General features: G+C 36.3%; 2 protein-coding genes across 5 annotated transcripts in view; one reads left to right on the forward strand and one right to left on the reverse strand.

Annotated features, from left to right (window-relative positions):
- LOC149690874 (uncharacterized) overlaps window positions 1–12787 on the reverse strand; it is a 158868-nt gene that overhangs the window by 94764 nt on the left and 51317 nt on the right. For 3 of the 4 annotated variants that reach the window (XM_089870551.1, XM_089870550.1, XM_089870552.1), the window contains one exon: window positions 1628–2578. In XM_089870551.1, coding sequence (XP_089726677.1) covers window positions 1628–2578 — 951 coding nt within the window. Of the gene's footprint in view, window positions 1–1627; window positions 2579–10592; window positions 10944–12787 lie in introns of those variants that run through there. The other variant, XM_089870553.1, reaches the window with a different exon arrangement.
- LOC149690876 (putative cytochrome P450 49a1) lies at window positions 3266–5377 on the forward strand. The gene is made up of 8 exons (XM_089870440.1): window positions 3266–3446; window positions 3511–3748; window positions 3818–4008; window positions 4077–4275; window positions 4337–4496; window positions 4573–4821; window positions 4880–5083; window positions 5163–5377. The coding sequence occupies exons 1-8, from the start codon at window positions 3266–3268 to the stop codon at window positions 5268–5270; spliced, it is 1530 nt and encodes a 509-aa protein (XP_089726566.1). The 3' UTR covers window positions 5271–5377.

The raw sequence follows: 12787 nt of genomic DNA on the forward strand, positions 1-12787 counted from the left end.
CTCGTGTTTTTGCGGTTTTCTCATCTTTTAAAGCCACGAATTACGATCAAATTATCCATGAATATCATACAAAATAAAACGCTAACAGGGTGTGGCTGTCATCGAAGAAAGCGTATTACATTCACTTCAATATTATTAAACGAAATTAATAGATTCATATATATTTGCCAAGAACAAAAGCTAGCAAAGCTGAAATTACTTAAAATAAAAAGAAATAAAAAAGGGGTTTTTAAAATCTTTTAGTTACACCCATTTGTGCCGACTTGAGAATGTTAAAATCAGATAAGAAATAAACGGTAGTTCTTTATCAACTGCGCTTGAAACCCTGACAACATTCTTAAAGCCAACATAACAACAAAAAAGGAGAATGGTATTCAATCCTATCATTGTGGGGGTGGAATAAAACAGTACAGAAGCGAAATTGATCCACCGATTCTGGACTCGTTATTTATAAGTCAGCCGAGTCAAGTGTCGAAATACGAGAAAACTTCAACGTGACACTAAGCCTTGGCTATGTAATGTTTCAAGAGGATAGAAAACACCTACTCCACCCTCTACATCGTGCCCTCCCTCCCCCCTTGCAGTAATATTACACCCTCACCCCTAAAAAAGTAATCCTTTATGAACTAACTCCCTGTCAAAATATGGGACGACAGCAAGCAACCCATGAAATACGGTGCTTTTTAAAAATGTTTCATATACCCTTTTAGAATCTTTGTCTATTTACTAATTAAAATTACTTAACCCGAAAAATATTTCAACTTTGTTTATCCATAAAAATACAATCTTGATAATCCTTTAAAATCGGTCAGATCTTGGAAAAAATACAAGGTTCACTGCGAAATTTACAACCGTGTCGAAATGAGATTAAAACTTTCATTTTTTTAAGGATTATCTCAGATTATAAAACTGATAAGAAAGAGCTAAGTTTTCCCCATCATACCCTAGGCCTACTACTAGCGACTTAGTTTTACTACAAATTTACTGAACGAGTAAATTTTCATCAATTCAAAAAGCTGAATAATTTAACCCTAAAAACATGGAAGCCTGCAAAAATACCAAATGTTTCAGATGTTCAAAAGCTAGATAACTTTCTTCGTAATCTATCCGTAAATTCCATTGAATATATATCTAATCTTAATTAGACACTAACATCTAATCAAACATAATTAGAATCCATACAAATGTCTAACCTAATTAAACGAGGAACCAATTTTCGGTGGGGGGAAGGGTGCTGGTGGAAGGGGGGGAGGGGAACCATTTTTAAATATGCCAATCGGCGTGCGTGATGAAGTAGAAGTATTTAAGTATTTTCAGCTGTTTATAATCAACAAGTAGAAAGGAATGGAAAATATGGCCCGTCATTTCGGGGAGAAAGTAAATGGGGTTCCAATAAGGTTTCGCTTATTTTTTCCCATTAGCATATCTGTTTTGGAAAAGTTTCTGACACGCGAACGTAATTACCAATTGAAATGAGGGTTTTACAAGCAACTACCGGGTGTTTGCTACCTGCAGATTATTTAAAAAAAACAACCCTCTAAAACCCGCCCAGTATCGAGCCTTGCCTGTTGTTTCCAAAATAAAAAAACACCCCACACTAATAAACAAAGATAAAGATAACACTTACGAAACTGAGCTGACAGACATCCTGGAACCTTGGTCATCTTCGTGTTGACCTCTGACCCGGGAATGTCCTCCTCCGTTACCACCACCTCCTCCACCACCGCTGGAATGGTACCCGGACGAAGACAACCTCCTTTGCGTCAATAATCCAACCGGAAGCGTCTTAGCGGAACTGTCCATGGCGACGAGTGAACACAACGATTCCGACTTCCGGCACCGCGTGATAGTGGGTGGTGACGTATTATCGGTGCTAAACCAATCGGCGTTAACGTAATCCGGTTCACCCTGGGCGCTCGTTTCGTAACCGGAATCCTTGGTTAATTTTCTGGGTGATCTCGGGTTTCGAGAGGACGTTTGATGCGGTAACAAAAACACTTCGTCATTTAGAGTTGATGTCGAGGAAAATAGGGATTGTTCGTATCTGCCATTATCAATCGCGGCAAGACCGATGTTTCTAGATGTCGAATCCCTCGATTCGTAATCGTAATCACTGAGGGAACGAATATGTCTGGGAGTCGGACTCGTTTCGCCATCTACCGATGGCCTTTGAAACTGCCTGCTCGAACTATTTTTAATCGATTCGCGAGAATCACGTTTATAGCGCAGCTCTCGTTGAGATCCCCAAGCTCTTCGTTGGTCCGTCTTGGACGCGACGGGACTGGTACTGCTACCTTTATTACTTGTACCGGTACTTGTCGAGAGTGTCCGATTTAACAACGTCGTTTTCGAGCCACCCTTCTCACTACCCTTGGATTTCTGCGGGTTTTTACGAAAAGATTGTCGTAGTTGAGAGGCTTTTTGCCAGAGGGAGCTACTCTCTTTGTTACTACAACTGGAACTGGTATTGGAAGTCGGTGGCGGCGGAGGGTGGTTCATCGGGAGGTGATGGTTGTTTCCCCCAACTGGTTCTCTAGGAGAGTTGAGATTGTTGCCAGACATTACGCAACTACCGCTCCTACAGAGAGAGGAAAAAAAAAGAAACAAAAAGATAAAAATTTTAGACTCGGGTATAAATATAAAAAAATATTACATATTTGAATAATTACAGCGTGGCCATTTTTAAAATAAAAAAAAATATATTAGAGGTCCAACCAGTTTTTGGTCGGTTTGGTTCGGAAGAACTAACTTTGAAATAAGAAAATACACTACTACACATTCTATAAATGAGAAAGTTCTTTAACGAAAGATAATTGCTATCTTAGGCCTACGTTTAACTTTCAATGTGACAATTTAATTGCAATCGTGTCATTTAAAAGATCTTTTTAAGATTTGGTCCGTGAAGCTCAAAGACTGACTAAAAATGAAACGGGTTTTTAAAGTTCATAAGCCTGAAGTTATTTTAATCAAACTGCAATTGAAATTTCAAAATAATAAAATGATGTTTTTAGATAAGGAAACATTGCCTGGCCCTAATTCAAACGCAAATAAAAATTGGGCTAATTATTTGAATTAATGAAAACGAAAAAGCACTCTAGATAGTTAAAGCACGCGAAAACTAAATGTTAAATTCAATAGAAGTGCGTTAAAGTTTTATCATATCAGCTGTGTTCACATCGTTAAACTATAAACGATAAATTCACGTAGGTAACAATTCTTTCAGTTTAAATATTTCACAAAAATATGAAGAGTTTGTTTTGACGTGATGAATCGATCAACGCTTTTAATTAATCAAAATGTTAATTTTAATGTTAAACGTAATTGGGTCGCGAGATTATCAAGATGTTCGGTGGCTCATTGCGATAACCCGAAACCCTTTAGCGAATTACCGAGAATACCATCTTTACCATTAATTGGCAGCTTATGGAATAGTCTACCATACATAGGTAATTAAGAATTTGGAAATTCCCTTATATATTTAGATCAAAGTTATTCTTTTATAACGACAAGGGAGGTACGATCTGCGAAGGTCCAGGGATTCAGCCATAAAGATGTACAGAGACAACGGACCAATTGTCAGGGAAGACATCTCGTGGTACGCACATCGAGTACGCGTCTTCAAGCCAGAGGACATCGAATCCGTCTTTCGCCAAGAAGGCAAGTACCCGAAAAGAGAGACCTTACTATCTCTGAAGAATTATATGATGGAAAATCGGGATAAGTTATCGCACGTTGGTCTATTTCACGCGTAAGCTCAACTACACTCGTGTACTTGTTGTCATACCGGTGCATGTATTTGAACGTAATCTATACGCAGAAATGACCAGGATTGGCAATGTTTGAGGTCAACCGTTCAACAACATACCATGAAACCCAACATTATTCTGTCTCATTTGTCCCAAATGGACCAAGTCTCCTTAGAATTGCGCGATAATATTAATCGTCTTCGAGACAGTAACTCGCAAGTACCCAATTTCTCGGAACATCTAAATAAATGGGCTTTGGAATGTAAGTATTTTTAGGTAAAAAAATAAATAGCAAACAAAGCTTGATGAATTGAATTGGTAACATTACAGCGTTGGGTTTATTTGTTTTCGGTGTCAAACTGGGTGGTATGGGCGTCAATAGCAACCCGGAAGCTGATAAACTAATAGCGAACGTCAACGAAATGTTTAACTTAATCTACAAACTAGAATTCGGTTATCTACAACTATGGAGATGGTTCCGAACCCCAACATACGCTCGTTTTCATAAAGTCCTCAGTTACGTGACCAGGTAAAGACTAACGTCTTCAAAATTCCCTTGAAATTATTAACACACGTCCAATTACTTCCAGTGTGGCTCAAAAGTACTTGGACGAAACTAAAAACAGAATACGTCAACAAGAACCTAAAGAGGTTGGATCTTCGTTCATCGAGTGTCTACTTCGACAAGAAATTGACGAAAAAATAATCTTAGTTGCCATAAATGATATGTTATTAGCGGGCATTGATTCCGTCAGTTAATTATTAATTAATTGCAATTAGCGCTAAGCCTAATTAATTGGGGTCTAAATGTCAATTCCATTAATAGACATCAACAACAGTGGCTTTCTTCCTGTACCACATGGCCCGGTACCCGAATTACCAAACTAAATTAGCAGAGGAATTGAAGAACTTACTCCCGACAAAAGACTGTCCCATTCCCGAAGACTACTCGAATCGTGTACCATTTTTAAAATGTTGTCTTAAAGAGAGCATGAGATTAAATCAAGCCTCCAGAAGCATCCAAAGAATTTTAACTCAAGATTGCGTTATAAATGGGTACAAGATTCCAAGTGGGGTAAATAATAAGTCACCCGTCTCTACAAGTATTTAAGTAAAATTCAGCCCATTTTCAGACCCAAATGGTACTCGAAACCTCGGCAGCTTGTTCCCTGGAGGAAAACTTCGACAACCCCGACATATTCAAACCAGAGAGATGGACACCGTCACACGATGGTAAACCGATTCATCCTTTCGTTTTCCTCCCATTTGGATTTGGACCTAGGTCGTGCGTTGGAAGAAGACTATCCGAACAAGAGATCCACAACGTTATAATAAGGGTAAAATATAAATAATCCTTGAAATCAATTCCATCCCACCGAAACCCGGGCCCAAACTAAACAACACCTTAAATTAAAGATATTCAGAAATTTCCGAGTGGAGTATCACTACGAGGACATCAATTCTAGGACAAAGTTTGTCAATTTCCCTGACAAACCGTTGAAATTCCAATTTTACGATATTTAAAAAAAAACTTTTAATTGCATCGTTCGGATTTTTTTATTGTACTGAAAAAATAATTTTTATACGTGCATTTTGGGGTAATAAAACCAGCTGACTTTCTTTTACGACTCGTAAAATGTCGGTAAGGTTCTTAAGAAAGGTATACAACCGTTAGGGAGCAGAGACGCGGCCGTAAAAACTGTTTTTCAAGTTGTACCAACCTCAACCTAGGTTCCCAGATGGGCATCGTTCAAAGTTCACAACGCTGTTCATCTCGAACCATTTTGCAAAGAAAAAAAGTGCCCTAGAATATTTTTATTGACAGAACAAGCACCATTAAGGCTTTTACGATACTATTTTCTACCTAAATGTGCCACGCGTTGCCAGTACCGTCTACATATCCGTTCACTATTAAAGTTTACTGAAGATAAAGTAGAGTTACGTTGGTTTGTATACAGGTTGAGTTACCCCACGCAACAGCCTTCGCTTATACTAACTTCATCTTGACGAAAGTGACACGACAAGAAATGAAAGTTAAACAACGCCTAGACAGAAAACCAATAAAAACAAAGTTGAACGCAGACGTCTTGTTACGCTCTACTGGCAAAAAAGGTTTAAGACTGCATTATTTAAGATGGTAAACAACACTTCACCGTGACCCATAAAGCATGGCGTATATCCTTTACTATAGGGACAAACATCTACATTTTTTGGGTGGACTAACGTAAGAATATTTCAAAATTCGAAGAAATAAACTAAGAAATGATGGATTATCTCGTAGTTTATGTTAAATAGCCGATATTTCTGTAAGATTATGGCGGTAAATTACTCGCAGCTGTAGAAGAAAACACCGCGTGTACATTGAATATTAACGACACGATTCTGGTGAAAGAAAAACTGGTTAATTCCGAACTAATTTCATCCCAAAAAATGATTCTTCGAAACTTGTACTTGCCTACCCAAAAGAGCTAAAGGTAAGGCTTATATTTTTCGAAGAAAGTTTTGACCTTGTAAAACCTTTCGCAACGGGTTGTCTGAAAAAGACGATAGGCTATTTTTCTTTCTTCAACAGGAGGTCAAAAGGTCAAAAATTTCCTTAGGACCTGTTACATATATATATTCCTTAAAATCTCTTGGCAAAAAAATTTGATTTTTTAAATTCTATTGAATTGACTTTCTTCTGTCTGTCTTGGGCGGTTTTTTTTCTTGCAAAACTAAATCTTGAAAAATATTTCTTTTCTTTTTCTAGGTACTTGTCTGATAGGCCTCAAGTACTTAAAAGAGTAGATGGATCAAAGTAGCGTACAGCGCCAACCGCCACGATATTCAAAAACCCATATCAACCCGGATATACAGCGGTAGAAAGTGTTTAAACCTTCCCTTCAATTATTTATAATAAATATTCCCAATATCTCACATGACGTCAGTGATTAGCACCTCGCGTCTAACCTAACCCAACGTAACCGCAACGAACTCGCATAATAATTTTCATTTAAATTCAATCACTAACTTTAAGTATTAACGTTTTAAAACGGCATAGCAACATTTAATAAGGGGCATCGCGTGATACATTAGGCTACATGGGATGCGTGACCTCTTTCAGAAAAATTTCTTGACCTTTTAGGCGAGCGCAGAGGCGTTAGAAAACAAACCGACTGACTTAGTGGCGTCGTTTAAGAGGCAAAAGAAAATTGTCTCGAACTACGCATGATGGGAAGGGAAGGTGGATGTATTTTCTTTTAGGGGTTAGCGCGCGTTCATCATTTTCATATACAACAGAGATTCGAATGAAAATAAAAAAGTGGTCCTATTACTAAAAACTTCCAAGATGAAGTCCAAGTCTTGGAGAGAAAAAAATTGTGGTTAGTTACTATAGCCACGGGGGCCTCTTAAAAATGCCTTTTTTTTTCTTTAAACTGATTTTGATGTTGGCGTCGAGTTTTCTAGTGTTAGAAACAAGGCTAGGTTTTGGGAGGACCAAGGCTTATTTGCTATATCTTCGGTCAAAGATTATAACGGCCTCTATATACGACCTTTCTCAGTCAAAAGAAGCAGTGACGAAAAAATAATAATTTATCATCAAGTCCAAGGCTTAGAGAATTTTATATAATAATAATTCCTAAAAAACACGACTGACTTTTAATACGTAATAGCACGTTATTAATTTAATACAATAGGAAATGATATACTTTAGTTAATATCCGGAAATAGGGGCATAAGAGTGTAAAATGATACATTTTCGCCCATTTCCGTTCTATATTCAAGGCGTAAAATAATATCACCTGCGCATTAAGACAAGAAAGTGAATTTTTCTTTACCATTTACCTATTGAAGCGTACAATATTACGGATAAAAATGTTTCCTAAGTATTTCTAAAAAGATACTATGTTTCTACAATTAAAAAATATCGCGTATAAATTAAACATTTAATAAACCTGTTTATTGCGAAATTTTCCACAGAGGATAAAAAAAATAGCATAAAACATTTAACTAATTACGCAATAATTGAAATATTAACACACCTGGCCATTTTGGGGATAAGATGTCTGTCCATAAAAATAACCAGAAAAATTCACGAGCTATACGAGCTATACAAACAGCTGCGGAATAACTAAATATTAAAATAAACTTGTCTAGTATAAGAAGAAAGAAAAATCTAAAATACACATCAATCGAATAATTCGTGAGTAAAATTAGTTCCGAAAAACTTGGAGGGAAAGATCACGAAATTAAATAGTAATTAATATAGCAATGCAAAAATATGTTAGAGTTATAAAAACTAAGCAGGCGATTTTTTGGATTGGATTAAGAAGGTGAAGTCATTACGTTTCCTATAACTTCTAGGTATTAGAAATCAAAATGGCGCCAGAGGGGTTTAAAAGACAAAACCCAATCATCTTCCAGAAAAAAAAATAAATAAATAAATAAAAACGATATTAGACTGACAATTTCAAGGACGTTTCAGGCCAGGAAAAAAATTAACGACAAATGTTTTTTGTTCATCTCATAGTTTTTCTATACAGGTAAGTGATGGCAAGTTAGGTTAGGCAGGTAGGAGGAATGGGGGGGGGAAGAGAGAGAGGATGGTCGGAGCCAACCAACCCGGTGTAAAAAACGTCCTAGACAAGGTCGAATGGTGCCTGAATTCTCTCTATTTTTTTAAGGAATGGTTTTCATGGTACGAGGAGTCTCCCCCGGTATGCCCCCATCTTGAACGACCATTGTAAGCCGCTTCCCCCCGGGCTAGGTTTCTAGTTCAAGTCCTTTCGGGATCGGGGGTCCTATACTATAGACTAATAAGACCTTAGATTTTTTATTAAACTATTTTTGGCCTAATATTACTCGGTCAGGTACCCCAACGCAAAAAAATGGCCCCCCTATCTGATTTCGGCACCCAACTATAAAAAGAGAGGATCTTATTTTTTTTTCTAGGCTGCAATGAACGTCTTTTGGCGGGAAAGATGGCCCACCCTTCGCGTAAAATTATCTTAAATATATCCCTAAAACTTTCTCCTATCTCTTGATTATATTTTGGAGCGCGAGTCAATGCCCGACTCCTCTATTAGGTAATTTTGTCTAGATCAAAAAAAAATTATAACACATTAAAAATATACATCCAAGGATATTTGACGATACTCATTAGGGAATTCAAATTTTGCAAAAGCAGTTAAACGTGAATGTTTAGGTGTCGACAGATAATTATTCTTTCTTTCTTCTTCATAAAATAAAAACCCTAACTTCCCAAAATTTTGAATCTTGATCCCACCAATATGGCTACCAGAACCGTGGCAATACTTTACGAAGGTGTGACGTACAACCCAGCAAACTGAAAGCTCGGTATCCAAGTTTTCAGGGTTAGTTTAGACCGAGTACAGAGAAGGGCAAGAAAAAAATAAGACTCCACTAGGAGTAAATTTTTTCTTTTATTTTCCTTAACGGCCATTTCAGGTTTTCAACGCCTTTTTCGGGTTGTCTTCAAAGTAAGGATATATACTATCTAGATGATCCTCAAACCACCAAGTTATCTTTGAAAAAACCAGCCATTCATTCGAGTATCTCCAATACTATCAAGTTAAATTGCCGTTTGATAACATCCAAGTAAGCTAACCCGATAACAAATATATTTACTTTTACAAACAAATCATTCCTAATGTTCAACCTAATAAAGATAATACGTATGAGGCTAGAAAGCTTTATTCACCATCCGCAACTCAACTCTATTATCCCATCCCCACGTTTAAACTTCACCGCTTCCATTTAGTTAAACGGAAAGATAAGATTCGAATCTTTTCTTCGAAGAAAAGATGGAATTTCGTCTGGGAGTCAAATTTTTCAGGTTGAAATTACAGCGTAGCTTAAAGGTAAACTACACGGTTTTCCAACGCCATAGGTAACTGGCTTCACTCCGTACTAAACCTTCAGTGTAATCATCCGGGCGATTTAGATGGGAACCTTTTGAATATTTTCGACAATGGTCGAAGTTTCCGTTTGGGGTTCATTTCAAAAAAAGAGGGGTGCACCCACCACTGAAAAAAAAGGGGCGCATTCTTGGCAAGGACGCCATGGGTGAACTATTTTCCGCGGTGGCCTATAAGGTAAGTCCTAAATGGGAGGGATGGATGGGGGAAGGGATTCGAGAGTAAAATGCCGAAATTTTCGAGTTACTAAGTGACCGTTGGCAACAAATATTGCACTTGAAAATTTCATCTATCTAAAAAAACGTCACAAGGGGAAAATTCCGTATTACTCATTCGTCATAAAATCTGATATTACACTGTCAGATTGTCATTTCAAGATAAAATGAAACAGGCGTTATAAAAGGGATTTTAAACTAACAAGCAAAAATAGCGATTAATTGGTACTACGTCACAGCAAGTAGCAACGCGTCAAAATGCCGATATCTGACCCTCCTTCCCTGTGTTATCTCAAATATGAGCAAGGCTTCTGAAAAAACATATTTGCGCGAGTGTTATTCTTCCTTATCAACGAACGACATTCAAATGTCACTGAAACTAATTAAATTATAACCAAAAATAAACATGTCCAGTGAATTTCGTAAATTTTCCTTGACATGATTAATAAAAATAAATAAAATAGAACCAGGTCGACTACCTGAAGTATATTTTAGATCTAATTAGGCTTAGCATTAGAGTACTGGCAGAGATAGAAGATTACCGAGGCATTGCCTAATGAAGATATAATTAAATGTGTCATAAGCCCGATATTTCTTCCGCATTACAATCAGCGAAAAACATTTCCATTTAAAAACACGTAAAGCTTAAAAACTAGAAAACCCCAATAAGATTAATATCTAAATAATTATATTAAAAACATCATTAAACTCACCTTAACTTTGTCATACTAATTCACAATTGTACCATTTTATATTAATACAAATTATAATCCAACGACGGGGGGCACACACCACGCGAGCTTACTACAAAGCGAGGAGTTGTTATTTAGAAAAACTTGTAAAAGTTCATCGAAGCGGTCAGGCCAAAGAAGCCTTAAAATTGTACCTAAGCCTAAATCACAAAATCTCTTAGCTGCCAGTTGTTCCTAACCTTGTTCTAACACGACGACGCCAATGCAAAAATACACCGGATAGAGAGAGTAGAGGCCAAAATACATTTATCTACAACACAGGGAGGAGGAGGTTTTTATCGCGCCAACCTCTCCTCTTCGGCCGAGGGTTACAATCTAAAATGGGATACCGTAGACCATAGCAGCTGTCCAAAGGTGATACGGGGGGAACACCAAATAAAATCTACAGGTTATGGGAGTAAAACTACTATATACTCTTATCAAAAAAATTCGATTGTACTAGATTATTTTTAGCATTTATTTAGTTTCTTATTAATTTTCATTTTATCAAGATATTTAAATCTAATTTAATTATAATTAAAGTGGATTAAGAACCTTCCCCACTCCCCTAGAAACGAAGCTATTGATAATAAAATCATACCATTTTAGTAGATTTTCTACTAAAAACTACATAAAAAAAAACATTATATATTGATTACACGAGATTGACCTATCCGAGACCTAGTGCCAACCAACTATGGTATGGGGTGCATAATATTACAAACCGAGTCCAACTTGGTCAAATAACAGGTAGAAAAAAAAATGTTTTACAGGGGGGTCGAAAAATGACGCTAACCCATACAATCGGCACTAAATAAAACAACCCCGTATTATTTTATAAAGATAAACCACGACAGCTGCCCTTACCATACTTTCCCCATACTGTTTACTATATCTTCATATGCATAATGAATAGAATAAGGGGAAAAAAATAAATCATTTTTAGCATCATTAGGAGCTTAAGGAAACAACGCCAAAACTAACTTGGAAGCGTTACTCGAGGCTACCATAATTAATAATTAAATTACAAGTTAATCTCAAGTTAATTTGACGTTAAGTCTTAATGAACTTGAAAGGGGCCCCCTTCACGACCGACCGCCCGACCGTCTAAAGTTAATTTTTCTCCTTTCAAATTCAAATGAATTTATTTACTTTAAAATAATAATAATAAAAAAAAATTGCATTTGAAGAAATCTTACTAAAAAGATCGTGCCAGTATCACTTTAAAAAAATCTGGATGAATGAGCGTCACCCTCTGCCCCTGAAGTTGACGTGTAACACGTAGCACCATTTAAAACAACATTAAATTCCCTTAATTAAGTCAATTAAATCTCGACCATCCAAAAAGAATTTAACAAACCAACTAACCTTATAGAACTATATAGGATTAAAAAAAACCGAGCTCTAAATAGTTCGTTGACATTTTATATATATAACTAATTATTAAATAATTGTGTGAGAAATATTTAATGACAATGTACGAAACCTTTCTTTAACACCCCAATGCAAATATTGTAATTACTAATTTTTCTAAATCAGATTTGAAAAAAGAAAAATTACCACAATTAGAACGTCACCTTCGCTTCGTTAATTAATCTTACCTTATTAAAAATATTTTAAAATAAATTGGGAAAATTATTTAGCGTTCACACCCAAAAATAAAAGGAGATTTTGAAAGGGTGTAAGAAGAAAAAAAATTAACTCGCGTTTATAAGAAGTAAAACTGACCCCTAGCGCAACTAGAGGTCATTAACTTGACTTGGCAAGGCCTTATTTGCATAATTTCGGCTGTACGATATAATAATAATATTCCTTGCCTTTAAATTATCTAAATAATCAGAATTTATTTAATATAATAGACTCCACACCTATAAGGGTACGAAAATGGGAGTTTCTACCAGACTAGCAAACCATAGCCCGACCTAACGCCAAAATATTTCTAACGTAATATTTTTAAACTTCATTAATCTTAATGTAATTGGCCGCTTAAGTCAGATTTTATCAGAATAGTTTGAAAAACATGAACTTTTGCAAAAAGCTTAAAATTTATTTCCGTAAAATTATCTTAAAACTACTATAGGCCTACCTTAAGATTTTTAGGCGAATCTTCAAGACGCGGTCCTCTTTCCAATTTTAATTTGGAAAAGGACCCTACCTTGGATAATAGATTACTAATA

The sequence above is a fragment of the Phalangium opilio genome, unplaced genomic scaffold (assembly GCF_054372755.1).
Source record: "Phalangium opilio isolate 3A_F unplaced genomic scaffold, DU_Popi_V2 ptg000031l_1, whole genome shotgun sequence".
In the NCBI taxonomy this organism is placed as follows: domain Eukaryota; kingdom Metazoa; phylum Arthropoda; class Arachnida; order Opiliones; family Phalangiidae; genus Phalangium; species Phalangium opilio.